The sequence below is a fragment of the Theropithecus gelada genome, chromosome 5 (genome assembly GCF_003255815.1).
Source record: "Theropithecus gelada isolate Dixy chromosome 5, Tgel_1.0, whole genome shotgun sequence".
Classification (NCBI taxonomy): Eukaryota; Metazoa; Chordata; class Mammalia; order Primates; family Cercopithecidae; genus Theropithecus; species Theropithecus gelada.
This window is the reverse complement of record NC_037672.1, coordinates 108,046,285-108,071,768: the sequence shown is the minus strand read 5'-3', so window position 1 is coordinate 108,071,768 and position 25,484 is coordinate 108,046,285. Positions and strand designations below refer to the sequence as shown.

The 25,484-nt window shown below is 35.6% G+C and overlaps 1 protein-coding gene across 1 annotated transcript in view; it reads right to left on the bottom strand.

Moving 5' to 3' along the window:
- Nucleotides 1–1,352: 1,352 nt before the first annotated feature.
- Nucleotides 1,353–25,484, bottom strand: part of ENPEP (glutamyl aminopeptidase) — an 83,651-nt gene continuing 59,519 nt past the window's right edge. Inside the window, exons 12-20 of the mRNA XM_025385114.1 lie at nucleotides 21,401–21,537; nucleotides 21,215–21,270; nucleotides 15,932–16,082; nucleotides 14,787–14,860; nucleotides 14,573–14,677; nucleotides 14,319–14,489; nucleotides 10,470–10,610; nucleotides 3,924–4,002; nucleotides 1,353–2,249 (exon numbers count right to left, since the gene is read on the bottom strand). Coding sequence (XP_025240899.1) covers nucleotides 2,097–2,249; nucleotides 3,924–4,002; nucleotides 10,470–10,610; nucleotides 14,319–14,489; nucleotides 14,573–14,677; nucleotides 14,787–14,860; nucleotides 15,932–16,082; nucleotides 21,215–21,270; nucleotides 21,401–21,537 — 1,067 coding nt within the window. The 3' untranslated portion in view covers nucleotides 1,353–2,096. The remainder of the gene's footprint in view (nucleotides 2,250–3,923; nucleotides 4,003–10,469; nucleotides 10,611–14,318; nucleotides 14,490–14,572; nucleotides 14,678–14,786; nucleotides 14,861–15,931; nucleotides 16,083–21,214; nucleotides 21,271–21,400; nucleotides 21,538–25,484) is intronic.

Below are 25,484 nucleotides of genomic sequence, written 5' to 3'. Positions count from 1 at the left end.
AATTAATCATTGAAATTTACTATGGCTTAATTTTGGAAACATCATATTAAATTTTTTGTCCCCTGTGAATACTGTGCAAAATCACACAAGCGAAGTAATAAACTGTGCTTGGCACAGATCTATCTATTAGGCATCAGTCTTTTAAAAAACAGGTATTGTTTGAGAAGGACCTGATGATCTAGAAGACTTATTCTGACAAAGTATATATAGCTCTTTCTCATGTGGAGTGAAAAGAAGTAAACAATTTGTTCTCAGTTTTAATGCTTAAAATAGAATGAAATAGAACAACAAAAGGAAAAGGCATGAAATAGAATGTCTTGTAGGCAAGTTGAAGTCTGTTTTATTTACCACACCCTTAAACTAACATTTTTCTTCTAAAATGTATTAATTTCATAGAACAGAAGGATAAACCATCTCACTTCATAATATGTCCACTTGAAACAATACATAGACTTCAAGTGCTGGTTCTGATTGTGGTCAGAATTTTAAGTTAAGTCTTATGAGGACAGTGGGGTTTTTCTGGTAAGTTATGATGTTAATATGTTTTTGCTTCTGAAATAATTTAAAATCATATTTCATTTTTTTTGGTCTAGAAATTTCTTCTTCTATATCTGCCACCCACAACCCAGTCTACATTTGAATTTACTAGTTTGGCTGTATGGATTGAGAAGTGATAATTAAGAAACAGCAACAGGAAAATTTATAAAGTTTCAGAGTACATGATTAGGGCACATTATTGTATAAATAAACTTAAAGCTAAAGTTTTGTTTCCATATGCTTCAATTCTCATCAAGCCGATTCCAAATTACCTTACATTTTTGAAAGTTCCAAATAAATTTAGATTTTATAGATATAGCAGATTGAAACATAGTAACTTACCATCTTTTCTGCCTATTGGACTTACATTATGGATCTAGGAGGCATCAAGTGCCATATTAAACATATTCTTGCCACCAGCTTCTATGAAATTGATGTCTTTAATCAAGTCATGCATATAAATTTGATCAGTGCTATTCTGTATGGATTAGGATCTAAGGGTTTATACATAAAATTGATCTATAAGGAGATATATGCTTAGACATGCAGAGTCATGCTGGGGATGCCCACGGGTCTCCCCATTTTCACACTTAGATTGCTAGGTGAAGTCAAAGCTAAATTCTAATTCCATTTAGTTTTAAGAAATAATCTGCCTTCTCTCTTTCCTGAACAGTTTCCAATTATTTAGCTTTTTTCCTCTAAAATCCATGGAGCAGAGTTAAGCACTATGTTCCCTTTAATTTCATAGCATATTTGAAGGAGCTTTGTAAGGAATAGAGCAAGATAAGAGAGTACCAAGCATGAAAAAGGCCAGATTCTTGAATCGTATTTGCAATGTGTTAAATTATATGGGGAACACTGCAGTCATTTTTATTCAAGAGTAAAGTGACACTGGAAAACAATACTTTTTCAAGATAATCATTTAGGTTTATTTTTAAAAGGAGAGGAGGGTTCTCTTGTTGATTTTATAAGAGCAAAGGCAACAGTCAGCCATTCTTTTGGCTAATTCATGCGATCCTCAAGTAAAACTTAAGCCCAGGTTACTTTGGTAGGATTTAAAGTAGTAAGACATATGTGAATAAAATGATATTAGGTCTGTGTAATTCTGAATAATAAAATAAAGATTAAGATGGTAATATTGGTCCCTCAAGTACTGGTATTTAAACTTTAAAAATCAATCAAGAGAGAAGATTAAGTGGTGTTTCTTTGGTACTAAAAATGTAAAGCTAAGACCAAATTGTTCTACTTCACAGATTTAAGATACAAAGAATGATATTTAAAGATATTAAAATAACTATTACATTATCTTCAGTTTGTAAAGAATCTCCTATGAAGTACACTTAGAAGAAATCCCTGAGTATATTAAATACTCTATTAGTATCTTTCTTCATAAACAAAGAGGAACAATTTAAAGGCTTTGCAAGACATATAAACACAGTGCTTAGTAAAAACATTATCTGTTTATAAGGCTCTCTCCATCGTGCTTGTAAATTAGGCCACCAAATGCTTAAGAGGAGAAATAATAGATTCACAAAATTAAACTCTAACATTTGAACACATTAACCACTCTCAAGTAAATTTAAAAACCATTCTCTGATGGTGTTTCTATGTTGTTTTAGCCACTCAATATTGTTTTTCACTGTTTCCAGCACTTGTTGCCTAGGTTTTTCTCCTGCTCCAGCTTGCGGATATTTTGCAAAAAAGCTCTCCATCTAGAAAAGAGAGAGGAGTAATTAGGATTGTCATTTATAGCCAAATTAGTCTTCAAGAATTTCATTCACAAACTGGATTTGCTTCCTTCTTACCTAGAAATTCAGTATCACTGTACAACATTGAGCTACACCTCTGGCGCATCATTCAGACTGAACCCATCTCTCAGATTAGCAATTGTTACCCATGGTTTTTGGATACCTGCGGCATGTCAAGCCAAAATAGGCTCTGATATTTTGGGGAAGGATGGCAGCATGTCAATTGCTAGCATGCCTATTTATGTTTCTGCTGCTTTCTCTCTTTTCTCTGAATTCCCCAAAGCGTTCCCTGGAAAGTCTGACCTATGGAGTGATGGTTTTGCTTAGCCTTTCACTCCAGGATTCTGGAGTATTTTAATGTACTTTCAGTTCACTTATTAAGGACTCATAAAACAAATCTTTGTTAAAATTAGTGCCGTCCTCCCTCTGACCTCCAAAGCCCTACCCAAACTCAACTATACTAGGATTATTTGCTATAAAAATAAGAATAATTTGGTTTTTAACGTACAGAAAACTCTTAGCATTCTAATATCTAACACACAGATATTGAAACTTCATACAATCTCTACTTGTTCAACATTAACAGACATTTCCTCCTTTGGACTTTAGATATTTGAAACCTGAAAGATTTGAGATTAGTTTTGAAATTGCAAAACTATGAATTCTGAATGGAATCAAATCTTGACCAACTTATTCCAGAGTTACATTTACAGGAGAGGCGAGACTTTCTGCCCATGCTTTCGTGAGCTAAACTGTCTGGTGTGGCCTTCTCAGCACCCCCGGCCTCAACTTTCTCAGCTTTTAAACTGTCTTAGAGGTTCTTTGAATTGTTTTATGTTTAGAAAAAAAATAGGCGTACATTTTATTAGATACAAGAATTATTTCTCAATTCACTATGTATACTTATCCAGATAAATAAAAACATGTTTACACTTTAAATGTATACAATTAAAAAATACAAAACCAAAAAGAATTCTCTTTCTCATTGTCTTCTGTGATTTGAATTCAGAAAATATCATTTCTATTTGGAAAAATAGTTTCACTCTATCCCGTTACTGGGTACATACCCAAAGGATTATAAATCATTCTACTATAAAGACACATGCACATGTATGTTTATTGTAGCACTATTTACAATATCAAAGACTTAGAACCAACCCAAATGCCCATCAATGATAGACTGGATAAAGAAAATGTGGCACATATACACCATGGAATACTATGCAGCGATAAAAAAGAATGAGTTCATGTCCTTTGCAGGGACATGGTTGAAACTGGAAACCATCATCCTCAGCAAACTAACGCAGGAACAGAAAACCAAACACTGCATGTTCTCACTCACAAGTGGGAGTTGAACAATGAGAACACATGGACACAGGGAGGGAAACGACACACACCAGGGCCTGTCAGGGTGTGGGGAGAAAGGGGAGGGAGAGCATTAGAACAAATACCTAACACATGGGGGGCTTAAAACCTAGATGGCGGGTTGATAGGGTGAGCAAACCACCATGGCACATGTATACCTATGTAACAAACCTGCACATTCTGCACATGTATCCCAGAACTTAAAGTACAATTTTTTTAAAGTGTTTCATTCTGTTCTTTCTTGGACAAATGCAGAGGAATTTATCTTTATACCTGCCACAGTTGCAGTTCAGTGTTGAATGGCTCTGCTATTGTGACAATTCGGCCAAGGTTTCTGTTATTGAGTGTAAATCTGGAGAGAAATTTAGAGGAAAAGGAAGTGTAAGTGCTCAGAATGTTACATATTTTCTCTAAATGCAGATGTTTCCTTCTTATTTCATAGTGTGTAAAAGTAACTTTCAAAGTAAGCAAAACACAGTAAGAAAACCCATTTTACTTCAAATCATTAAATTCAAGATAAATTCTTAGTAAATTCTGCACTTCTTTTTGTAGACAAATTGACACAATCCTCTCAGATATGGAAGACTGCTTGTTGTCATCCCCAAATCTTTTCTTTTTTTTCTGCACACATGAGCACTCTGCTAGAGACTTTCTCAGGCTCTCTCATAGCTAGGTGTCCACAGGTAATCAATTCTTACCAACAGAACATTAGCACAACGTTCAACTGCAGCCTCTTTGCTTAAATAAAGGGAAATTGCTTGCCCAGACTTCTTGGTTTTTTTCTCCCGTTCCTCCAAGCTCGAACATGGACATACCAGTGATACGGCTTCAGCCATGCAGATAGGATACTGGCCTGGCCTCACAAAGCAGAACCACACTCACAACTTGAACCACTCACTTCAGGAGTCTCACCGTAGTGAGAACTAATTACCCACACACGCCCTTTCAGCGGCTGCCTTTCTATGTTTCCGTTATGGCAGAACACCTCCAGCATCGTTATCCTAATACTCTATGCATCTTCCTGCTGGTACTGAAATTTAAATATAGGCTATTTATTCTGCTTTCAAAAAGCTTTATTAGTTGCTGGCATGTGGGAGTTATGATCTATATCAGTCTGCCTAAGCAAAGAAACCTAAAGCTAAGTTCCAAGATAGAATTTTAAAGATGATACAGTGAGAACACTTGGACACAGGAAGGAGAACATCACACACCGGGGCTTGCTGTGGGGTGGAGGGAGGGGGGATAGTGTTACGAGATATACCTGATGTAAATGATGAGTTAATGGGTGCAGCACACCAACATGGCACATGTATACATATGTAACAAACCTGCACATTGTGCACATGTACCCTAGAACTTAAAGTATATATAAAAAAAGATGATATTCTATCCCTGTTCTTTTTGCATTTTCTTTCATAAAGAGCAAGAATCAGAAGTTTCCTTATAGACCACAAATGGTTGTGATAGAGGTAAAAAAATCTCATCACAACTAGTCACAGTGCAAGAAACCCACAAAATTATGTATAAACCTTAAACCCCTGGAATGTTGAGGAGGGACACAAGAAAATATGTACACAGCAATAGGATAAATTTTACATTTAAAAATTATTACAGGCCGGGTGCGGTGGCCCACGCCTGTAATCCCAGCACTTTGCTAGGTCAAGGTGGACAGATGGCTTGAGGTCAGGAGTTCAGGCCTACCCTGGGCAACATGGTGAGCCCCATCTCTAACAAAAATACAAAAAGTAGCTGGGCACGTGGTGGTGTGCGTCCCACAAGTAGTCACAGCTACTTGCTGGGCTGAGGCGGGAGGATTGCTTGAACTGGGGAGGTCGAGGCTGCAGTGAACCAAGATTGTGCCACTGCACTCCAGCCTGGGTGACAGAGTGAGACCTTGTCTCAAAAAAAAATTTATATAGCTATATATATATAGTACATATATATAATTTTATATAAATATTAAATGTTTCCCTTCATATATATACACACATATATGTGCAAAAGCAGAAATCATGAAGATAAAAGCTGATAGTTTGTTTTATGCAAATTAAAAATTTTATACTGAGCTGGGAGGTGATGGTTTGCCCTTGTAATCCCTGTGACTTGGGAAGCTGAGATGGGAGGATCCACTGAGCTGAAGAGTTCAAGACTAGTCTGGGCAACAAAAGAGTTTTATACAAACACACACACACACACACACACACACACACACACACACAATCCTACCATATACAAAATTAAAAGCCAAATACTAATTGAGAACAAATCGTTGTAACATATATGATAAAGAGCAAATATTTTTGCCATGTAAAGAACCCTTCCAAATTGGTAACAGGGAGAAATATGCCCGCATGAATTTAGCAAAGGAATGAAAATGTACCAATGGGAAAAGAATAAAATGTTCTAGTAATCAAGCATGATTTCAGCGTACCAGACCGTGCCCACTCTTATCACAGACGCCACTGAATTTAAAGCCAATATGTTTTTCATCCCTAATGTCATCAGTCATTATCTAAAATGTGATTCTGAGGCATTAGTAACGCTGCCCCTAAATACATGTACTTTCTTGCCTCTGACACATTTCCTAAATCTCCCCAGGCTCTCAAATCCTTTCACCTAGCCTTTACACCTAGTTCCTTTACAGGGAACATTACTTCTCATTCTCACTTAGAGAATGTTTATATTCCCACAACCTTTGTAGCATCAGGTCAGGAAATGGAGTCAGTGTGCTCATGCTCCCCATTGCTGCTTCCAGACCAGCACTCCTCCACCCTCTTTAAAAACCTCTGTTCCATTATGTTATTCCCTCACATTTAATGATACATTTTGGTACCTCACTCCTCCAAGCCATGCCATCATCCTAGGTAATTTCCAGGTCCACACAGATGAATGATATACCATCTCTTCTTTTAGTTCTTTAACCTTATTTTCAATGATATTTTCTTCACTCGACTTCAGCCACCAAACTCCTAAGATACTTTGTGATCATCCATAAGTCATCTGCCTCTAAAATTGTTAATTTATTCACCCTCTATGGCATGTTATATCTTTCAGTTTCCACTGTGACTGTTCTTTCACTTTACCTGGATTTCTGGTCCTTTGACTATCCCCACCCCTACTATCTCTTAAACCATCAGTTTTTCCTTTTCTTTCATTTATTTCTTTATGTAGTTCAGATGGTCTACCATTTTGAATAACATTTTTGCCTAAGACCCGAACTTTTTTATACTTTAATAATTTATGTCTAATAAAGTATACATGTATTTGTGTGACTCTTTACTTAAAATTTGTCTCTACTCAAAGCTTCATGAGGACAGAGAACCAGGTCTGTTTCTCCTTACTATTGCATCCCCAATGCCAGTCATAATGCCTAGCACAGAGTAGGCTCTCCACAATATTTACTGGATGAAAGAAATGTAATTTAAAATGAGATATCAGTTTTCATATATTCAATTAGCAAAGATACATAAAAATAACAACACCAAGCATTGAAAAGGGTTGGGAAAATAGGCAGTTACTAGCAAAATTTTTTAGAATGGTAATTCTGCAACATTTATCAGAAACCCTAAAAATAAACACATCTTTTCACCCAGTAGTATTACTTCTACTATTACTTGTATTCTAAAGAAATTGTCAAGGACATTTAAAAAAACAGCAAAGGATTCAGTGTAAAAGACTGTTCATCAATACACTACGTACAGTTGTAGGGAACAGTTCTATTGTCCAACATATAGGGATTGGCTAAGTAAACTAAGATATATGTAGAAATTGAAACATTATTAAGCCATTCAAAATAACATTGAAGATGCACACTTAAAGACATGAAAAGACACCCACAATATAGGATGATGAGAAAAAAAGCAAGTTATAAACCATATTTATAATATGTTTCCATTTCTGTAAATTAAGTAAACAGACATAGAAAAACTCAAGGAGAAACAGTAATATGACAATAGGAGTTATTTCTTGGTGGTTGCATTACAGGTAATTTTTATACTCATTTTTGCTTATATGCATTGTGCAAAAAACACCTATCAGTTTTACAATAAGAAAATAGGAATTTAAAAAAGCAAATCACACTGAGTTGCTTTGATGAGATTCTATAGATTCAAAGAAAGCCTGCTAATTGCAGCTAATAAAACAATTTTTTCAGTGACCTTCTATAATTTCTGTAATTTTTTTTTGTTTTGTCTAAAGGACATATTTAGAAATTAGCAATGAACATACTGAGTGAAAATTGCAACTACTTGTTTAAATACCAGAAAGGCCAGAACAAAATATGTACATCCCAGTAAACTAGTATCATATAAAGCATAGAAAATAAGGGAAAATATACTGCTTGCTTATCATATTGGTTATTTTTGAAAACTCAAATAAGGATCTAATTATATTTTAAACAATTTGAAAAAAATTGTACATATATTGTCTTCTTGGATTCAATATTTATACAAGTATTATTACATTATCCAAAAGAAATAATTTTAATACACACAAAACTTTGAAGTGCTTATTAAATTGTTTGGTTTATGAGGTAGTATTTGAAGGGTTTCAATCATGTCCTATTGACTTAATTTTTCATCTACCGTCATAAGCTAAAATCACACCACATTATTATTGAGTCAACTCAACTTCACCGTTTCATCTAAGAGTTTATTGGAAGAAACAAAAGCAAAGAATAATTTCTGAAGTATCTTTGGGACTTTGCGGTTAAGTCTCAAACTGGCAAGGACATTAGTAGTGTGGCCATCAGTTGTCATAAAAATCACATGACAAAAGCTTTATTTAAATAAAAGCTTATTTATTTCAGGATGACAATAAATTGTTCAGAAATGGAGAGAGTAAAACCTTTCATCCTGAAATCTGGCAAACATTCAAGTGTTTGGAAATATTTGGATACAGTTTGGCTCATTTTTGTTTAATTTTTATTATCCAATTTTCAAGGGGAAATTCTGCTTATTCAAGCCAAGTACAATTAATATTGGGTGTTTGTGTGTATTAGACATGAGGTTATTATGAAATTTTATGTTTGGGTCATTTGAAATAATATCTCATGAGAATGAGATCATTAGATTATGAAGAAATGCTAAAAGCCTTTGTCAAAAGTTGTGGAGTACTTCTGGAAATAGTTTATCTTCTTTTTTTTAATCTTGAAAAACAATCAATTTATCAGGCCTAATACATTTATTTTAAGGCCATACGTATATGAACTTTATGACAAGGTAAAACCTATTTTTTTTCTACTTCTTAATTTTCTTGAAGTGTAACAACTAATTTTTAAAAATGAAAAATGCGTTATTTGAAATAAATCACAGCAAAGCTACTCAAATAGGCCTTGAGAAATATTTATTCAATAAATGATAAGTTAATGGCCATTTTATTACACAAAATAAAACATTATTTACTTATCTTTTCATAATAACTCAAAAGTAAATTTTGTGCTTCCTCTACATAGGTTTCTTGCACCATACACCACAAAAAAAGAGATAGTTTTATGGTCTTTTCAATTAAAACAAAATATGCAGTATTTATCACTAGCCATATATTTTTCAAAATGGAGAGTATTACCTTGCATGATATAAACTGTTACATCTAGATAATAACATATTCTTAATAGCTAGATTCATTCATTCTAAATTAAGCATTTCATTTAAACAATCATAAAAGATGAACAATGCACATGAGTGCACGCACACACACACACACACTCACATGCACACTAACCAGTCTTCATAGAGATGGATGAACAGTGACACTCCAATAGTTACAAGAATAGAAAAGGTAAAAATTTATCACAAACAGGCAGAAGCGATGCAGTGTATTTTGGTTGGGAGCTAGAGATAGAATCTGAATCTCAGAAGGAAAAGAAATGTAAATGGAGATAATAGCACTCTGGTGAGTTGTGGGGTGGAAAAGAGAAAATAATTAAAAGTTATCATTGCAGTTGGTATTTCTCATAAGGCAGTCATTATCAATGAGGCAGTGCTGCTGGATTGACAGGAGAGATTAAGAGGCGGTAACACAGGCTATTTCCTAATGTAGGGATTACAGATGGTAAAGGTCTTTTCATCAATGTTTACACATTTATTTGGGACATATGTTAATTCTATTTTATAGAATTATTTATACATATTATTCTATTTTATACTCTGTCAAAGAACTGCCTTTTGGATGGAAATTGTGCATTATACTTAGAGTATCAGAACGAAGAGCAGCAATATTTCTTCTGCACAAGGCTGAAGAAATATGAAGTTTGGAAAAGCATCTCTTTAACTGATTTTGCTTTTGTCCTTGCTGTTTCCCATTTAAAAACTTCTATTGCCTAGGAAATATAATTCCCTTTTAAGAACCATTCAAAATACTTGAACTTTCATTGTCTGGTCAGGATAGGTAATAGTTATCACCCATATAAGCTCAGTATGATATAGAACTCTAATTTGAACCCAGGTCCAATAATTTTTACCTAGCTTTCATCGAATATTAATTGAGAACTAAATAGGTGCCTGGCATTATGCTAGGTATTAACACAACAGGCAGAATTGTATTAACGTGTTTTAACCAAACTAAAAATAATGCAATTTAGTCTTCCAGATCTCAGAATCCTATAGGTCAGTTGAAACAATAATTTCCAGAAAAAAACTGTTCTTAAAATTAACTAGTACATTGCTTCCCTGGAAGGACAATACCATGATCCTTTACCTCTAATAATATGCCATTTTAGATATTGTATAGATGTCAGGGACGGTGGCCCAAAGAAAAATGGAGGAACCAGTAGATAGTATGAAACAAAGAGAACAGCAGACCATTATCAGATCATCCCACCTGTTGACTAGATAGTCCCAGTTGAGTTGTATCCAATTCCAGGCCATGTTCTTCCCATAGCTGTTATATGAGATATATCGAATGACTGTAAACACATCCTGAGTTTTAATAAGGTTTGTGTCCTTGAGCAAATCCAAATACCTAAGAGAAGCCAAACAGAAAAACAATTCAAAGTGAACTTATAATGTTCACCCTTAGCTAAATTCCAATACAAAATAGTTTTCATGCCAGCAATTCAATTCTTGAGGTATCAACTGACAAAGTTAATTAAATATGACAAATGATGAAAGCCAACTTGAAATTTTCTGATATGCTTAACTGTTTTTAAAGAACAACCTATGATTTTAAAGACTAGTGGACTGTAAATTATAAAAACATTTAAAATTAAATTATTTTAGAAGCATCAAAAACCATTTTAAAACACATAATTTTAACCATTAATATTTTAAAACAGCATTTATTGAATAGACTACTTCACACACTTCCCTATTATCCAGCTGGATTTTTAAAAGAAGCCAGTAAATTAAGAGAATGTATCTATGCTCTTATATTCTATAGGAGGGCAGTTGTTTGCTCTTCCCTAGATTGTAAGAAATAATCCTATCCTGTAATCCCAGCACTTTGGGAGGCCGAGACGGGCGGATCACGAGGTCAGGAGATCGAGACCATCCTGGCGAACACGGTGAAACCCCGTCTCTACTAAAAAATACAAAAAACTAGCCGGGCGAGGTGGCGGGCGCCTGTGGTCCCAGCTACTCGGGAGGCTGAGGCAGGAGAATGGCGTAAGCCCGGGAGGCGGAGCTTGCAGTGAGCCGAGATCATGCCACTGCACTCCAGCCTGGGCGACAGAGCGAGACTCCGTCTCAAAAAAAAAAAAAAAAAAAAAAAAGAAATAATCCTATAATGTAACCTATATGGTTCTATTAGTTGACAATAATTAAGAACACAAATAAGTACAAGATAAATTAAATGACTAAATGGATAGGTTTAATTGTATGCCATGGCTATACCTAGAGTAGCATTTCTAGCCCAAGACCTTACAAGTGTATATTTTATTGAAAAAGTGTTTCCAAATAAGGTCAGCACACATTTTATTCACTGTGACAAGGGAACCTCAAAAATAGATGTCTACTACTGATAGATTAGATGTATTTTCATGTTACTGAAGTCTTGCTGCCCCATGGCATCCTACCCATTGGCTTAATTCCTTTGTATCTTTAGGAGGATATAAGATAATTACTACAACAAACGGATCACTGTTCAACTTGAGTTGTGAGCCTTTGAGAGTCAGCCTTTGTCAAAGAGAAAAGATATTTCTAAATTACGTATGTTTTTATTAACATACTTGACATAGAAATTTACCCTAAATGAGACTGGAGAAAACTCAAGCTTAAACAAAGTCCATGCCACATGGGAAACTGGAAAACACAACCCCTTAAGAACAGGTCTGTAGTTCAGCATGTACATTTGCACTATGCCAAAATGGCATGGGAGAGTGATAGTACATCATAGCATAGACAAGGTGAGGTGAATATATGAATGAGTTTAAGCTAACGACCCTGGTTCCTTTGACTTGTGGGTCCTGTTTATGGGGTCCTATCAGTTTCTTCAGCCTAGCAATAAGAGGCAGGGATGCTGGAAGACATGATGGGAAAACAAAAATACCATACATACAGCACAGGTACTTCATGAACAGAAGCAAGTGACTGGGACCACTGCTTTCATCTCTGGATGACAGATAGTGTACCAGAAGGTAAAATGTGATCAATGAAAACTCAATGGACTCTGGCCCAGACCAAAATAGGTAAACACCTTAAGGCCAAAGCAGCAAAAATCAGAGGTCTCTTTCTCCATCACCGCAAAGGTGGCATGTCTCCCTATGCAGAAGTAGCATGAGGTAGGGAAGGAACTCTAGAAGACTGAACATTTACTCCAAGAGACTATTTAAATGAGAATTCTAGTTTAACAACTCATTTAAAAATTAGACGGGCAGACAAAAATAGTCAACATCAGTTGTTCTCCCTCTCACGGGTTCATCACCCAGCAGTGTGAGAACTCTTGGGAATAACCAGATAGAAAATCAAGGTCCTACATTTTCTTTGCACTTGCAGTTGTGTGGATAAATCTACTTATATGAAAATACAACGTATCGATCACATGTTTCAAATAAGAAAGGAATTCCAAGGACGCTCGTACTGCAGCCTGGACTTGCTACAGAATCTTCTTTTATTCTGGTCATTATTTGAAACTGGAAGACTTTGTAAATGGTTAAGGTAACATACTCAAATGTGAGATATACTGCTTCCAAAATTAAAAAAAAAAAAGATTACTAAACCCACTAAAATAATCTTTTTCTGTGGCATGTCAGTCAAGGTGCAACAAATTTCTTTTACTTTGGAGGGAATATTATGATGTGCTCTAACCTATTGAACTTCCAGAAACTGCACTAAAGTGGTGGGATCCTGAATTTTTATGCAATTTATCTTTCATCCCCCAGTTCACAAGGTTCTTAGTAAGGCATCTAAAGTACTTGCTAATTTTCTTACCAGATAACAATCAGCACAATGCCATCAAAGTAATGAATTAGTGATGTTTTGTGAAATGTGAAAATGATCAAGTTCTTTTTTTTTTTTTTAATAGATACGAGGTCTCACTATGTTGCCAAAGTTGGTCTTGACCTCCTGGGCTCAAGAAAACCTCCTACCTCAGCCTCCCAAAGTGCTGGGATTATAGGCACCAGCCACTGTGCCCAGCCAAGATGATCAAGTTCTTGATGAACTGTCATGGCAGAGAGCAGGAGAATTAATACATAGCCCTGAGGTAAGAGGCTGAAGGTATATTATTGGCTCTACCTGGTAAAAGCAAACTGCTTCTGGTTATCCTTTTAAATTGGTATTGCATTGTAATTTACTATTTACATTCTGCTTCTCCCATGAAGCTGTAAGTATCTCAAGGATAGATGTCATTTTTATTCATGTTTTATTCATTTTTATTTCCACAATCTACATATCTATACATAGAAAGGACACCATAAGTGTTGGTTAAATAAATGAAGTAAATAACTCAGACACTATAACTAAGCAAAAAATGAATTAAGGAAGAAGCCTGTTGATTTCGAGTATAAATGCAGAGTGGGAAATGAGTCATAGATGAGCTTCAAGTGGTCTTTGCGCCTTCTGAGTAAAGTGTAAATACATTTGCGGCAGACACTCCTCTTTCTCTAATCACAGAGACCAGTTTTGCTCTGATACCATTAGATATCCTTGATCTTAGGTAAAGCAGACTTCTACCCCAGTCCCAGATAATTCTAATGGGCTCAAATCAGCCAGAGGAATTCAAGTTCACCCTAGTGAGCAATGGATCAAGTAATAGTCCCAGAGTGTGGGCCAAAATGATGAAGGGTGACCCAGTTCTGGATTATGAGGGGAATTGGAGACAATTGTCCTGTTGGCATAAAAAACAGAGCCTGTGAGGAAACTCTTTTGCTCCTGTCCTACCTCCATTACACATGTTTGTGTAAAAACAAAATGTTTCAAGCTCTGTAAGTCATGAGACATCCAACATGTCGATCATGGAAAATCAGAAAGAGAAGAGCCTGGGTCCTGAGTGAAAATGTTGAGCCACTGCATACAACTAGAAGCTACCTACCTCCAGAATGTTTTCATATGAGATTACATTTCCTTATTGTTTAGGCCAGTCTTATATGGATATTTTGTTTCTTGCAGGGAAAATAATTTTTATCGATATTTTTGGCAACAAAACATCATACTTTAATCAGACTCTTAAAGAGACTGTGACACATAAACTATTAAATACCATTTATATATGTGAAATAAAAGCCCAACTTACCTTGACAAAAGAGTAACGTTCTTCACTGATGCTAATCCATAAAGCAGTTTTTCTTTTTCTTGAGCTAATGAAGTTTTCTGGTATTGCTCAAGAGTGTAGTTCCATGAAATCTCATTGCCAGAGTTCTGCATCCCATACCGATACACTAGAAGCCTGAGATTTACGGGAAGACTAGAAGAAGAAACAGTGTTTCAGAGATTTCAACTACTCTTTTCTCAATTGTGTCTTCTAAACATAAAAATGTGAGTAATCACCTTACGGTCCCATTTAGCCACTGCTCAAATAAAAAGGAAGCATTGTTCAAGGCTTCTCTGTCTCCCACCTTGCACGCAAACCCTAACACGGAGGAACGGAGTAACCTTAAACAACAAACACACACAAATCCAGGGCCTTAAGCACTTTTCAACAAGTCTTAAAACAAAAAACAAATGTTAAATGAATTTTAGTTGTTAAAAAGTGAGAAATAACTTTGTGACATGGTCTCCAGCATCATTCCATCCCAGAGAATCTGCAATAGGCTTCACTTGACCTTGGAAGTATTCCTGAAATAAAAGCATAATAAAAGCATAATTTACTTGGAAGTATTCCTGAAATAAAAGCATAAATTATTACTTAATTTACTACGTATCAGTAGTATCCCAATTATTATACTCAGCACCCCCTATTATAATCGGTTTTCCTACAAATTCAGAGAACTTGCGCTTGTCCTTAAAATAACAATGTATTTGATTTTTCTCACATTGCAATTTTGCCTCAATCCTGAAAAATATAAACCACTCTGGACCTTCCTGTAATGTTTTACACAAGTTTGGGCAAGGCCTTTTAACCCCTAGTTCTTAGTTAACATATGTAATAAATAGGAAAACACTCAACATACTTTCTGCACTAAGAAGATTGCTTAAGCATATATGAAAAAATAAAAATAACTGATATTTGTATATTGCTTTAGGTTTTACAAAGCACTTTCATATTATTTGATCCTCACTATACCATTACCGTAGGCAGGCAAGTGTTGGCATTCCTAACGTACAAAGGAAATTCAGACTCACAAATGTTAAATCATTTGTTCAAGATCTTTCATTTTGTAAACAGAAGAGCTAGAGATTTGAATCCAGAATTTGTTCAAAAATACGAGTGTCCTACTTATGTGCTACAGAAATCATAAAGCAAATCATAAAGTATTTAGAATGACTACTTATAATAAAATCTCAATGTAGAAATATCAGCAGTAAGAATAAGAAGATATAATATTATGTTTAAGAAGAAGAATTCATTTTAACATAAATAAAGTCCATTTTTAAAAAGATCTAACTAGTATTTATTGTTTACAATGTTGTATATTTTAAGTAAAATATTAATTGTTGTATTCCTTCTAACACTAAGATGCACCTAAGTGGTATGTATGCAGAACCATAAATTCTGATGTACTTCAAATTGAAAAAGAATAGACGGTGTAGCTTTGCTTTGATTAGTCAAGTCATTGCACTTTCTTTTGATTCCACGTGGCAAGCAAACATGGTTTATGTCCCCAGGAGCTCCTTCTCTCAGAAAGCATCCTATTCTACTAATGGTTAAATATTTACTTTGGTAAGATACCATAGCATTAACATCACCTCAATCATAGGATATAGCTCTTTATCATCTTCAAACATGCTAATGATGTAGGTTACAGCTGAAATGACTCTCTGCCATGGTAAAAAATTCTCTTCCTTTTTGAGATACATGGTCAAGTTCAAAGCCACCTTATAATCTAGAAGTTGAGCTCTGAGAAAGACAAAAAACAAAACAAAACAAAACAAAAACCCCACAGTTAATTAAAAATCACAGACTTTAGTTTCCATTTAACTGAAAGTTTTGGCGATCAAAGCATTCCATGTTAATGAGGATTCTTCCATTCAACAATCAAGGAATTGCATTTATTGGTTGAAGCCCAATCAAAAAGTTTTGTCCAAAATTATATAGTCGTGCTTTCATACATTCAATAGTAAGGAGGAAGAAAGGCATTAAGATGTACCTTTGAAAAAGCACAAGAGCAAAATTTCAAATAAAACAAAAGCCATTTAGCTGTACAGTTAATATTCATAAATAGAAACTTTTAAATTCTAGGTTCCCAAGCAGGTTATAACATATAAGCGTACATTATAAATGTATTTTGTTGAAATTATTTACATTTGCTTATGAAGAAGAAACATAAATAACAGTATTCATGAATCCTGAATGCTTAAAACATTCAAACTGAACTTTCATTTTCCTTTATAACATCTTCTTTCTTATCCATTTCCCAGTAATACTCATTAAAAAAGTAAATTTTTCTCTTCTAGAAAATTTTGAAGATACTATCGACATTTCAAAGGTTAAAAAATCAACTTTCTTTTCCTTTCAAAAGAATTTTTGAACCTTTTGAAATCAGCTCAGCTTTCCCACTTCCCTGTCCTGTTTTTTTTTTTTTTTTTTTTTTTACTCCCTGTCTCATGAAATTACTCTCTCAAGAAACCACTGGTACAAGAACCTCTATTTCTGACCCTGCTTCTAGGGAACTCAACTCAAGACTGCTAGCATTCTTACACAACTTTGGGTCTCAAAGTCCATTTAAGTCCATAGGCAAAGAGCAATTCTGAAGGCCAGACTTGGTTGAGACTTTTCTTTGTTCAAAAATATTCTGTTTATATAATGAGAGCCCAGCCTGGGGAACTTAAATTATAGAAGTTTACTATATCTTATAGTGTAGAGAGGTTGGAAGTTACAGCTTAAAATTTCCACCAAATAAAATGGAGAAGAGGAAAAAGGTCATATGAGAGCATTCTTGCTCTTCTATATTGGGCTAAGGCACCTAGGAAGGTTGGGGGACTCTTATAGCAGAAGGTTTGTTTTTTGTTTTCCTGAGTGTAATTTGGAAAGACTGCACAGTCCTTCTTAGAGAAGCCTGAGTTAAGTAGTTAAGTATAGTGTCTTGTCAAACATAACTCTCTAGAGGGACAACAAAAATGGTTGAGAGAGGTGCCTGGGTGAGTAAAACTGACCCCATGTACTTGGGTCCTCCGGCAAGTTTTTCAGCTGGTGTGAAGGGCATAAAAAGTTCTCAGCTGTCTAGTCACTCAACTGAACTTGCCAATTAAATTCAGATTTCTGGCTTAAAACAGTCATTTTGCAATTAACTAAATCACCTTTGGATTCTCTTCCCATTCCCCATCTTCTCACTTCCTTTAAGGGAAGTCCATGAGAGGATAGGAAAAGTTGCTTTTAGAGTTCTGTGTTGTTCTCTGGTTATCTCTGCAAACACTTACAAAAATGTTTGTATCTAAGTCCATGATCTTGGCTTGACTGATGTTCACCTGCTGCTTCTTATTTGCTAACGTGGCTGTTACCTTGGATATCCTTGGAGCCAGGGGTCCTTGAAACCTGGCTGAAATTCTGCTCAGATCATTAGCTTAGGTGGTCCTTTCAGCTGTTCCCTTTGCCATTCTTCCCTTACCTAGTGACTCCTGCCCCACCCACAGGCTTACCAGACAGCAGGCTCTGCTTTCCCTTATGTTATTACCCACCCTCTCCAGGCTGTAGCAAGAAGTGGGCTGAAGAGGACAATATCAAGTAATTGCAAAGAGAAAACAAAAAACAAAACAAAACAAAAAACTATTGTAACAAGCAGGGGATGGGGTGGGGGGAAGAATTATTTCTGTGTCTGTTTTGACAAGGCCCCAAGACTAAGTCTCTTGGCCTATGCTCCAAAGAAAGAAGTAGGACCCCAAAGCAGGACTAACATGGTCAAGAACAGGACTGTGTGATTTTTTTGCTGATAGTCCAACACCAGCTTATAAATAAGGTTGAAGAAACTAAGGAGAAACATTTTAGTGGCGGCCTTTCAAAGAGTGCCGTCAGTATACTGAGTACACTGTAAATGCTCTCCCCTCCAAGGGCTAGGGGACCAGATGTTTTTCTGTGTAATTAAGCCTCAGGAGACAGGTTTCAGTGGAACCACTCAAAGAGGTTTACCTGTGTCTCCTGGAACTTGGAGGCACAGTGGTTTGGTGTCTGAAACCCTGAGAAACCTAAGAGATGAGAGGCTATTTGGCTGCTGCTCTGGCCTCAGAGTGGAGAGGTGGGACTGCATGGGGTGGCCTGGTCTTCCACATATTATCAGGGCAAAGCATACATGACAACTTCCTATGGATCGGAAATGGGTCAGACGTTTCCACCTGCCCACCTGAAGGAAACTGCAGGAGAAAGATCCTTCTCAATGGAATAAATATGGGTGACAAAAATCCCATTAAAACACAACACAAGGAAAAGAATCAGCATTAAACATCAACAAAGTTCAGAGAGGACCAAAAGTAGGCAGCACATCAGGATTTTTCTCCCTCTCACCTACTCTCTCTCCCTGTTCTCTTTGCCTTAACTTTGGAGAAACCAGAGGCAGCACAGTGACTGGGGAGATGTAGAAGTTCCAAGCAGAGAAATGAAGAGGAAATCAATCACCCCATTCTCACTGCAGGTGACTGGCCTGAACCTGGCCTAAGGTGGGAGCAGGGAGAAGCTTAAAATGAAATAGAAAGCTTTGATGATTTTACTTGACTGAGCAAATTATGGAATTGAGAGGGTTTGGATGAACTAGTGGTGATGAGTAAATTTCTTCCCTTGACCAAAAGAGTCATATGCCCAGTCAGGGCAGTAAGAGTACTACCTCTTCAGATCAAGTTGGAAGAGACAGGGGAATAAAAAATACATTTATTTTCAGATGTATCATTTAGTTCTGATTATTAAATATAGTGGTTACTACATTCCTTTGAATACCTCAGTAGACTTATATAAATTCTAATCCTGCCACAGTTGCTCACCTATTTAACTACACATTTCTTCTCTCTTCCACCCCCTCCACCAAAGTTACATAGTGGTCTTAGCTTAAGTAGTCTTAGAAGCTGTCCTCTTGGCTCTAACCAATGCCGGTTGAATCTGTTTCTCTCCGAGTCCCATTTTCCTCATGTGCTGCAGAACATCACTGAGCCAGGTGATAGTGCAGGTATTTTCTAGCTCTCTTGTGTGATCCTACATATGTTTTGAATTTCAAATTTGTTTCATTTTCTTCCTCTCCACAGCTCTTCACAATTTTATGGGTCTGTGGCCAAGGAGCTGAGCAAACGTGAGGAAGTATTTCAGTAGTGTAAGTTATTTGCTTGATACTCAGTTCCTCAGAGAGAGCTGTTCAAGAGGCTTTCACTTCATCTTGGAATAGAAAGGACCTCCTACATTGTGATGCAAATTAAACTGTAGAGATAGTACAGTTCTTTGTAATTTCTAACAGTGAAGAAGCTGAGCTTTGAAACAGGACAATTTAAAAATAAAAACTAAATGATTCTGTTTTAAAATACTTATTGATCATCTTATTTCATCATTTAATTTCCCAGATTCTATTCTACACAGTGCCTGGCACATAATAGGTCCTCAATGTTTGTTTATTAAATGAGTGAGTGGTATATTGTAATATAGTGAAAATAATCTATTACATATCCAGGAGGTTAAACTTGGAGATTCACTAGAACATCATATTGTCTATTAGCTACAAAATGAGTAGATTACAAATTCAGAAGAGCTTTTCTAAACGCATCTTCACTACTAATTAATGGTGGATGCATTTTGGTCATGTAATACAATGTATTGAGTTTCTACATGCCAGACAATCTTTTAAGTGATTTATGTCCGTTATCTCATTTATTCCTCACAGAAGTCTTATAAGGTCATCTCTACTTTGGTGATAAGAAAATTGAGTCAGAAAGAGGTTAAGAGACTCACTTAAGGCTATATGGAACCAGGATTTTAATGGGTTTCAAGAGCCTGTTTTCAAACCCCATAATTCCTTCCTTGAAATATGTCAAGGTTTTCTGACTTTCAATATACTATCTAGGAACTCTATGTAAAATAGTTTCCTCTGCCTTTAGTACTACTATACTATTCTTCCAGCTCTCTATTTAGTCAGTATTTATTTTCAACTATTGTTGGCCACATATAGTCAGGAGCTGGGTTTGGGTGCCTATCCTCATGAACCTTCAGTTTGATGGGTGAAATGCACAATTATTAAACAATAACAGTAAAGTATTATGAGGAAATATAGGGTCCCTTAAGAAGGATACCCAATCCAGAGAAAGAGGCCATGGGAGGTTACTGAGGGAAGTGGCTCCTCATTCTTAGTACATTGCTTATATCTAGAATGAGGTCACTGCAAAGCCAGAGAAATAAAACTGGCTGTGTCTCCAGCTTCTGCAAAGTGCCAGGAACTCAATAAATGCTTGTTAAATTACTAGTGTTAGACTACATGAATTAAACAAAAAAAAAAAAAATAGAGGTACCATTAGTTCCCCCAATCTACACTTTTTCTAAAGAGCAGATTACCTTCAGACTATGAGAAAAAGAGTCAAATTTTCCAAATTGTCCCCTAATTTTGATCAGTTCTAAAGCACCATAGCTCATTCTTCTTATCCCAGTGACCTGAATAAGATTTGACAATTCCAGCCATAAAATCTTACATGGGGCTTGGGCTCACAGAACTGAATTAACAAAACACGTTGTTTGTCTTTTTATTAAATCAAATTATGAAGGTACACTTTCGATCATTTGCAAATGTCACTCCTAATTAGCTCAAGGATCCTAATATAGACAAACCATACTCAAAGTCAATAGGTTAGGTAAGTTTTTGTGTATACCGTAAGGGCTAATGTCAGTATTTTGACTATTAGGCTCATGTGAACTTTTGAAAAGAGAGTTAAGGAAAACGATAATGTTTTAAATAGTGGCTTTGGATAGTTTAAGCTAAAATTGATTAATACTGCAATGTTTAATTCATTTTTTAAAGATTTATGACAAAACCCACAGTATTTTAGGTAATTTAGTCTCATTTGGAAACGCACCTTGCCAAGGCAAAAGCATCATCGATAAGACTTGCACGATCTGCTGAAGAAAATGTCTGGGAAGAGGGAGAAAGAGAGATAAAAAACACAATTCTTAAGGCAAAGCATGTTGAAAAAAATTAATATCATTAAGATGCTGTTCTTAGAACAAAAATAAAACAGTTTCCAACCATTGCTGTCTCTTACCTTGTGGTTCAAGGAGAGCTCTGCAGCTATCGAGTCCCAAGTTGCTACTTCATAATTTACACGATAAAACCCAATATGATCTGGGTTTATTTTGAGAAGAGCATTTCCACTAGGATTAGAAGAGTTCAAAGTGATTCCTGTGGTAGTAAATAAACACTAATGAGCAACATGTTTGCATGCACTGTAAACACAGGGAAATTAGACCCAGAGGGCAAAAAGAAAATAAAATAAAAGAAATATTAGCTCAAGGAGGCTGGTTTGATTTGGATCCAAAACCCAAAGCCTAATTTTTACTTAGTTGCCTAACTTTAGAATGTCACTATAATGAGAGAGCTAAAAAAGAAATAAGTAATATAAATAATTACACTGTAATTTATGATGGATAGCTTTTACTGGCAGAAGCTTGCCAAATGGGTGAAATAATTTTGTGCTGGTCAATCCATCAGTATAAGAAAGCAATGCCTCCAGACAGAGAAGTCCATGCCTTCAGGGGTAGTCCATAGATCTCTAATCATAATGGACTAAGAATATTCACTGGGGCAGCCTGGGGAGGGGATAAAAATGTAAACACTCAAAATAATACTTTGTTTATTAAAATCAACATTGAAGTTGATGGAAATGGCTATTGCTAAGCAGGATAATACATTGATAATCAGCAACACTTTAAAAATGTTACTGTATCAAGAAGACCTGCAATAGAATTGAGATCCGAATGAAACATTCTTGATTTTGTAATCGACTTCATACTTGTTTTTCCAATTTATCTATCTTTGTAAAGCCATCTACTGCCTATTTCAGTTGGTTACAACAATACTTTTCCATCAACGGATTCATCAAATTAGCATTCTTTCTAAAACAACATCCATATATATGTCAGGCTCTGTTGTATAGATTTTAGAAGCCCAGTGCTGAAGGAGCAGAGACTTATGTTTTAGGTAAAAGACATGTACTTAAAATAATAGCTATGCTTTGATATAACCATGTTTGTTAGCATTACTCCTATACTTTTCAATTCATACATCATATACTCTTTTGTTTACATGGGCAATATACAATTTAAATAATGCTATAGGAACACAGTATAGTTGAGAAGTTTCAAATATTTTAAGGTACCAATAATGTAGGTTGTGATATTGGAAAATAGGAGGTGATGCTGGAAATAAAAGTCAGGCCTCCAGTATGAAGAGTCACATGTCATGTTAAGAATCCATCTTATGAGAGGAGAAAAGAGTTTTAAGCAGAAAAGTAGCATGCTCAAGTCTATTTTCTGGAAAGCTAATTTCAATAGTGGTATGGGAGATGTTTTGGAGGCGATTCTAGAGACAAGAAGACTAATTTAGAGTCCACTGTAGTCATGTAGGGCAATAGAGGATGAGGGTTTACACTAATGTGGAGATGATGAAACTAGAAAGAAGTTGATTTATTCAAGAGACATATCACAAGTAAAATCAACAAAATCTTTTTTCTGACTTGATGTGGACAGTCAGAGGAGGGGAAAATGGATTGCACAACTGGATGAATAATGGTTTTGCCAGTAGAGAATAGAGGAAGGTGAGTCAGTTTGGGAGGAAATATGATTTAAATTTTGGAAGTGTTTGCAAGGTCTGGAAGATATCCAGGACACAGTAGTTTTTCATAATATATGAATAAGCTCTCCAACAAGACAGTAAGTTTCTTTAGGAACTTTTGGAGTAGGTATTTGATAAATTATAAACCCTTACCTCACTCATGTAGAATTTCTCTTTCTTTGTCATCCTCCCATGGACAAGTTGTTGAAAGGAAGCTAATCTTTTGGCATCTGTACACTTTGAATGTTTGTATCAGAAGGAGAGTTGCTTGCTAAGCATAAAGCCATATGTTACAGGAGAAAGAGCATGAACTTTTGAGTCTGACAGACCTAGGATAAAATCCTTGCTCTGTAACTTACTAGCTGTGTGACCTTGGCCAGATCACTTGACCCCTCAGTGTCCCAGTTCACCCCAAGGAAGACAGGGACAAAAATCCCTCACAGGGCTGTTGTGAAGATTAAATAAGATAACATAGGTAAAGTGTTGGTCACATAGTTATGTGTTACGTATCCAACAGATGGTAGCTATCCCCGTTATAATGAAAGGGGATATGCTGCCAGTTCTATAAATAGCGAAGCAAATATAAATAACATTGAGAAGTTCCTGGCAATCCATCTAAATACTGCCATATTTTAGTGTGCTTTATATGTACCTAGTTAAGCCTGTCTAGAGTTACTGTGATTTTTCTCACTTTATAGATGAGGAAGCTGAGATCCAGGAAGTCAGTAGTTAAGGACTTTCCAAGTTCATGCTACTTTTGGAACACTTGTCAACAGCAAAATACTGTTCAGTTGTTTAGTTACATAATGAGTAGAATTAAAATACTCTAGTAAGATTAAAATACAGGACTAATATACTGTATGTTTCCTTCTGTTACTCCATTTACTATTTTTTTTCTGATTATAACAATAGTATGTATTCTTTATGGAGCACTTGGAAAATGCAAAAAAGTATAAAGAAGAATATAAAAATTACCCACCACAGTTAACATGTTTTTCCCTGGTGTGTGTGTGTGTGTGTGTGTGTGTGTGTATCTTCTATATGCACACATGCACACACAACAAACATAATGGGACCCTACGCTTTTTATTATTAGTAATCCTTTTCCATTTGAAATTATATTTTAAACACCTTGCAATTTCATTTTATATATTTGGAAATCTAAGCTTAATGGACATATAATGCTGTATCAACTTAAAAATTGTTTTATTCTGTTTCTTAAGAGTTCTATCTATGCCAAAAAGTATTGAATGAATTATTTCTGAGTAGGAGCTCTTTCTAGAAAATTCTTACTTTTTTCTTTTATCATTTGCCTAGATGATAGAGAAAAGTGATAATTACCTTTTCAAAATTTCATCCAGAGCCTCTTTAATTTCAATCCTGATAGATTTCAGTAACAGAGCACAAGTAACAGTTCTTTAATGTTACTATTATAAATAATTGTAACAAATTTTAGACAAGTAGACAGTTTATGATAGCCTGAGATTCCTAGAGAAAAAAAACATTCTTCTTAGGTGATATAAATGCTGTGTTGCACTAATCCTTTAAGTGAATTATTTTTCAATGTAAAATTACAGAGTGTACCTCTTATTAAATTTTGTGTATCACTTGATAGTAAAACAACTGAGACCGGGCACAGTGACTCACACCTGTAATCCCAGCACTTTGGGAGGCCAAGATAGGAGGACTGCTTGAGACCAGTTTGAGACCAGCCTGGTCAACATAGCAAGACCCCCATCTCAATTTATTTAAGAAAACAAAAAACAGCTGAAAGATACGAGTAGTACTTTTTAACTAATGACATGCAAAATATACTTGAAGACCTAAAAGTTTCAAGTAGAATGCATTATTAGACTTTGGGGTCATAGAAGAAAATTTTAATTTATGAAACTAAAGCTAACATGATCCATAATAAAATGGATCGGTTATCCATTTGTGGTAATGCTTTCAACAAATTACCCATTCAAGAAAGTATTAGTGATTGTTTTAGTAATAATTACAGGGTCCATTCTAAACCTCAGCAAGTGGCCTAGAGAATCTGCCTGTAAAGAAAGGTGTACAAGCATACCTTACTTTATTGCGCTAGACAGAAGTCACTTTATTGCACTTTGCAGATACTGCATTTTTTACAAATTGAAGGTTTGTAGCAAAGCCAGTCTATCAGTGCCATTTTCCAAACATCATGTGCTCACTTCATGTCTTTAGGTTACATTTTGATAATTCTTGCAATATTTCAAAATTTTTATTATTATAATATCTGTTACGGTGATCTGTGATCAGAGATTTTTGATGTTATTATTGTAATTGTTTTGGGGAGCCATGAACCACACCCACATAAGGTGAGAACTTAATCGGTAAGTGTTGTGTGTGTTCTGACTGCTCCACCAGCTGACCATTCCCCTGTCTCTCTTTCTCTTTCTCTTTTTCTCTCTCTCCTCCCCCCACTTGGGCCTCCCTATTCTTTTAGACACAACCATGTCAATATTAGGCCAATCAATAACCCTTCAATGGTCCCA